Source organism: Papio anubis, chromosome 1 (genome assembly GCF_008728515.1).
Source record: "Papio anubis isolate 15944 chromosome 1, Panubis1.0, whole genome shotgun sequence".
Taxonomy (NCBI): domain Eukaryota; kingdom Metazoa; phylum Chordata; class Mammalia; order Primates; family Cercopithecidae; genus Papio; species Papio anubis.
The window spans coordinates 122698252-122704109 of record NC_044976.1 but is presented as its reverse complement, the minus strand read 5'-3'; the positions used below and the strand labels follow the sequence as shown (position 1 = coordinate 122704109).

Genomic DNA, 5858 nt, shown 5'->3' with positions numbered 1-5858 from the left:
TGCCAGGATAATACTATAGCTGTGCTCTGGACTGATAAAGAAGGGCATTCTTGCAGAAATGGAGCAGGATCACCCAGGTCATTCCTGGGCCGGTCAGTAGTATTCTCTGACCTTTCAGTGTCTCAGTCTCCAGTCTTAAAAAAGAGTGATATTGGAGCTTTTTGTATGGAGACCTTTCAGCTTATAACAATATTTTTATTTTTTGGTGGTCCACAGTAAAGGAACACTACTACATTCCAAGAATTCCCAGTAGGTCTTAACCAAAAATAGACTGAACCAATTTGTTAGCATTTGATATAATTTTCTACATTCCTTAGCATTTACCAACATTTTGAAAAACTAGAAAGCCATGGAAACTATTTCCCTGTCCAAACCTTATGTTACAGACTCCTTTTAAAATGATATTCTCAAATAATGACAGTGTGTAAAATAAAAGAACATTATGTAGCAATGAAGATACTTCACCAGGAGAATTTCAAACTTGATTTTGGATTTAGCATCTGAATCTACTTTACAACCTTTCTGATGATGGACCAAGAGCAGGAAGGGAGGCCAATTCTCTTAGGGTTATGCAGGTTTTTAAATATTTTCCCTTATGCTGAACTGACTTTAAATAAAAGTGGGTAGGAGAACCATCACTGAATTTAAGATCTAGCTTCATTCAGAGAGGAGAAAAGGTTTTTCTGTTATAATAAACGCAATTTGGGGTATTTTTTCAAGGCTGTTCAAAAGCATAGTAGTGGGGGGAATTGCCATTCTAACTACAATTTTAGAATGGTTAATGCTACTTTTCCCTTTATTTCCATGGAATCTAACACTTTCCAGTTCCCTTTTGGGTTTATTCAGTATAGGAAAGTAATGGAGTCATGCAAATGCATCCCATCACCTGAGCTGAGGTTTCCCAATAGATCACACACAGGAGGATACAAACAAAAGCAGACATAAGGCAGGCCTTGCCTAGGTTATTCCTTGAAGAATACTCATACAAAAGGCTAGTGCCCTCTGTGAGAGAGTGAGCTTCCATGGTCACATGATTGCAGTGCAGTGTGATCAGTGCTTATGATGGTCCTATCTTAGAATCCAAAGAGTAAGAGAGCTGCATAAAACCCTAAAAAGAAGGGGAAAAATGAGAAGTCTTCACCCTTCACCAACGAGTTGCCACACCAAGTTTGCTAACTTAGCCCAAGAAATAGTGACAGTTCTGACAGTCCTAGGAAAACCACTAAATCATAGACTTCAGTGTTGAAGTCCTTAAGAGGCAGAAATTAGCCTTGCTTATAATTGTCTTCCCACTCCCTGTCACTTCTACCTTCCTCTGTACCAAACATCTGGGATGGCAGCAAGTGAGGGGGCAAATAGAGTTCAACTCCATTATCATTTGGACCAATCTGCAAATAAAGAAATAGCCATCAAGATTTAGATTCCAAACTTTCACTCAAGCCATTGAAGGATCCTATAATTGCCTCAAAATTCAGAAAACCAATACTTGCCTCTGTTAGACAAAGGAGGAGACAAAAGTGCAGAGAAGCCATTGAATCATTTAATAGTCTTCATAAATTATGAACCAAAGTTTCACATAGTCTGAAATGCAAGGATGGAAGTCACTGACAACCATGGATAAAATCCAATTCCTTACAATAAAACAGCACTGAAATTTGCAAATGATCAGCCAGATTGAGAAAGCCCTGATGGATATAATGGGCTAGAATGACTGATTACCTCAATGTGCTTCCAGGAGAAGCAGACTCAAGTGTTTAGGTGTCATAACCATTAGTAACTTAGGCTGAGCAGGATGATTATATCTACAATAATGCATTACACCAGCTCTTTTTCCCCCAAGGGCATCAATATGCTAACGAGAAAAACTAATGAACAAACTTCATTTAGGTTTAATGTCTCCAAGAAGGAAATTTCACAGATTTCAAATTTTCTTATGAACAGTTTAATAAAAATATATTTCTAAGGTACCCTTCCAAACCGCTTACTAAGGAGGCAGTACCCAATCTGTAGGAAAACCATCATAAGATCCAGGAAACAAATGTAAAAATTTTTCCCACCTGCATTTTTAGAGAAGAAACTAACCAATTCTTTACATCTCTCTCATTGCCCTAGAATTGAAGGAACAGCTTCTGGCACGGCTTATGAGCAGCTCACCATGGACTGTCACATCCCATGGAGAAATTAATTGGTCTTCATCAGTTTATTTCTAAGTTTCTGCTTAATCCCAAACTAGAGATTGTATCTTTTACAAAGCAAATGGCTTAGAGTTTACTCCTTTGTAATGAAGTAATAATCAATTAAGATTGCGAACATTTAATACCTTTGTTTTATTATTTAATTTAGTTTTAACAGTTAAAGAAAATTGGAGATTCTGCCAAATATTCTACCCTCTCATGTTAGGTGGGGCCAGTACCGTGAGTGTCAGGAGGCAAGGTCTGTGAACCTCATGCCAAATAGCTACGTGAGCAAATAGTGAGATAAACAAGCCATTTGTGGAGACAGAGGTGGAGCTGGGCTTGGTTAGGAATGAATCAGGCCATCCCACAGAGTGGGTGTCTCCTTCCCAAGTTGCTTTCCAGGGCACAATTAAAATCCCTATAAAAGGCCCAGCTCCCAGTTACCCAGTACACTTGCCCGTGGTGTCAGCGAGCACTCAACTTCTTCCTCTGGTGAAGTGGGTAAGTCCCATTCTGTGGGATCGTGGTCTTCTTTATGATTCTCCATTTTTATAGCTACTTCAGATGTTGGGATATGCGGGGAGGTTCTATGTGCCAGAAGGCATCAGTATTTTGCAGGGATAAATAAACTTTCACTAACTCTATCCCATCTTCTTATGGTTGGAGCCATCACTTGAACTGAAGCATGGCCCTTCTCCCTGGGCTCTGAACTCTATACTTTTGTACATCAAGGATGATCATGTGTGGCTCTGATAGGGTTCATCTTCCTAAAAACTGCTATCTCAAAAGTTTGTTACCCTTCTATTCTCTTTTACATTGGTTCTACCTAATATGGGCCATCTTCATACAGTCACAGCATTTAAGGTATTGGAGTTGAGAAGCACATAAAGTTAGCTAGATGATCCACTACACATATTCCACCAGCAAAGTCATTCTATGTATTCTTATAACATCGATCTACTGTTGGCTAATGTTTTATAAAAAGCCAAGATTCCAATGATGCATTTGGGTTTAACAAAACCAATATCATTCGCAGTTTTCTGGATTCAGTTTGGTTTAGAAAGGACCTCTCAGAAGCTTTCAATACTTCAGTATCCGAATATCTGTACTAAATCTGAGTTGAGGCAGGTAACATACACTTTCTGTTTTCTGCACGTGTGTATCTGAATGTTACAATGCCATCTTTTGACTAGGAAGAAGTACTATTTAATCTTTGAATTGTTGACTTATGAATTATATTCTATAAGAGTTCCTAAATCCTTTATGGACTATAATGTTGGGGAATCATTCATACTCCCTTTTCATTGTTCTATCTTCTTCTAAATGTTTTGCTGACATGGCCTCTAACCACTTTAAGATACTCTCAAGTCTTCCTTCACCTTTTGGGTTTTACCTGTCCTCTTTGCTCAACTTTAAAGGAAGGTGTGTAGAAATATATAAAATTTTAATTTCTGCACTCCTCTCTTTATTTTCTACTCTGAAATATGGTGGAAAGCTGGAAGAAAGAGAGAAGAAAAGGACAGATAATCCACATTGGGTGGACAATCAAAAACTGACAACAGGATAGTCTGAAGATGATTCCCTCGCTTGGAATTTCTCAGGATCACTCTTTCTCTTTCTGATACAATATTCAAAGATTAAAATGCTCTGAAAGTCCAGGTGGAAAATACTGCTGTAAATTCAAATTATTTAGGTATCTGCCTGAAATAGTGTGAATGACGCTTTCCCAAGAGCAGAAACAGGATTTTGATTCTGGATCTTGTTTTATTGTTCTAGGTTTACTTGAACTTGAAGGAAAGAAAAAAATGTCACCACTTCTGAGAAGCATCTGTGACATCACTGAAATTTTCAATCAATATGTCTCACATGATTGTGATGGAGCAGCATTAACTAAGAAAGACCTGAAGAACCTCCTGGAAAGGGAATTTGGAGCTGTCCTTCGGGTAAGAACTAACAAGAAAATGAGATCTATTGACTTAAGGCTATGAGATTTATTCTCAGAGGAGACCAGAGCAAGGACTGGTGGGTTTATATTCATTTTACACCATGACAGATCTACACTACATCCCCCATTCATTTCTGAGTCAGAAGGTACTAACTTGGCATTGCAGTCTGAATAATAAAGTATTTCATGTACTTGACGGCATGGCCATGTGAATGAGCTCTTCATGGGACATCACCACAAAAGATGTCAAATCAAACTAGACTTGGAGGAACTTAAATTTGTTTCCAGATTTCAAAACTGAGATCAGCCTGATCTCTACTAAAATGGTGCTACCTGTAAATGTTTTGTTCTGTTTTCTAATATGGAATAGAAACCAAATCAAGAGTACTAGCTGCTTCAGACAGAAATGGCTACTGCAAATCTTCATAAATTTCCATTGTATCTCTCTCAAGGGTGAGTTCATTCTTACCCAATTAAAGCGAACTTGTGTTGTTCTTTCTTGAGGTTGAGTAGCTTTGTTAATTTTACACACAAGTTCACGAGGCTGTTTTGAATCTTCACCTCAAGCTCTGCCTCTAAGATGCATAGGCTTACCCGTTATTCTACTTTGTGTCTCTCTTCCTGCATCCTCCAGTTTGGTCAGCACTAAATTACGAGCTGCAAAAATTTCAAACGAATATATGCTTTAAAATGAGGGTTCACATTTTACATGGGGACAAGACTTGATACACACTGGACATTTTTCTAATTGCTCTGAATGTCTCTTGAATGTCAGCATAGCATAAAATATGTATGAAAACAATTTATCACCTGTAGATAGTACATTGTAAAATTTTTGTTTTCATCTTTTTTATAGAGACCACATGACCCCAAGACGGTAGATCTGATCCTGGAACTTCTGGATCGTGACCGTAATGGGCGTGTCGATTTCAACGAATTCCTCCTATTTGTTTTCAAAGTGGCTCAAGCTTGTTACTATGCTCTCGGCCAGGCCACGGGACTGGATGAGGAGAAGCGAGCCCGGTGTGACGGAAAGGAGAGCCTGTTACAAGATCGCAGTAAAGAAGAAGACCAAAGGAGATTCGAGTCCCGGGACAGACAACTGGAAGAAGAACCTGGGCAACGACGCAGGCAGAAGAGGCAGGAACAGGAGAGGGAGCTCGCTGAGGGAGAGGAGCAAAGTGAGAAACAAGAGCGACTTCAGCAGCGCGACAGGCAGCGCCGCGACGAAGAGCTATGGCGGCAAAGGCGAGAATGGAAAGAACAGGAAGAGCGCCGTGCAGAGGAAGAGCAGCTGCAGAGGTGCAAGGGTCACGAAACTGAGGCGTTTCCAGATGAAGAGCAACAACGAAGGCGGGAGCTGCAGGAGCTGAGGAGGGAGCGCCGCGAGGAGAAGCAGCAGCAAAGGCGAGAGCGGCAAGAAAGAGTGCTCCAGGAGGAAGAAGAGAAAGAGTGGAGGAAGCGCGAGAGAGTGCACCGGCAGGAAGAGAAGCTGCAGGAAGAGAAGCTGCAGGAAGAAGAGCCGCAGCTGCAAAGAGAGCTCCAGGAGGAAGAAGAGCAGCTACAGAAGCTGGAGCGGCAAGAGCTGAAGAGGGAGGGCCAGGCGGAAGAGCAGCAACAGCAAAGGCTGAGGCGCGAGCGGGAGGAGAGGCGCGAGCAGCAACTAAGGCGCAAGCAGGAGGAGGAGAGGCGCGAGCAGGAGGAGAGGCGCGAGCAGCGGCTGAAGCGCGAGCAGG

The 5858-nt window shown here is 41.0% G+C and overlaps 1 protein-coding gene across 1 annotated transcript in view; it reads left to right on the top strand.

Moving 5' to 3' along the window:
* The first annotated feature begins 3837 nt into the window (after positions 1-3837).
* The window catches only part of TCHH (trichohyalin), a 7176-nt gene continuing 5155 nt past the window's right edge, over positions 3838-5858 (top strand). The window contains 2 exon segments of the mRNA XM_031666219.1: positions 3838-4120; positions 4979-5853. Coding sequence (XP_031522079.1) covers positions 3893-4120; positions 4979-5853 — 1103 coding nt within the window. The 5' untranslated portion in view covers positions 3838-3892.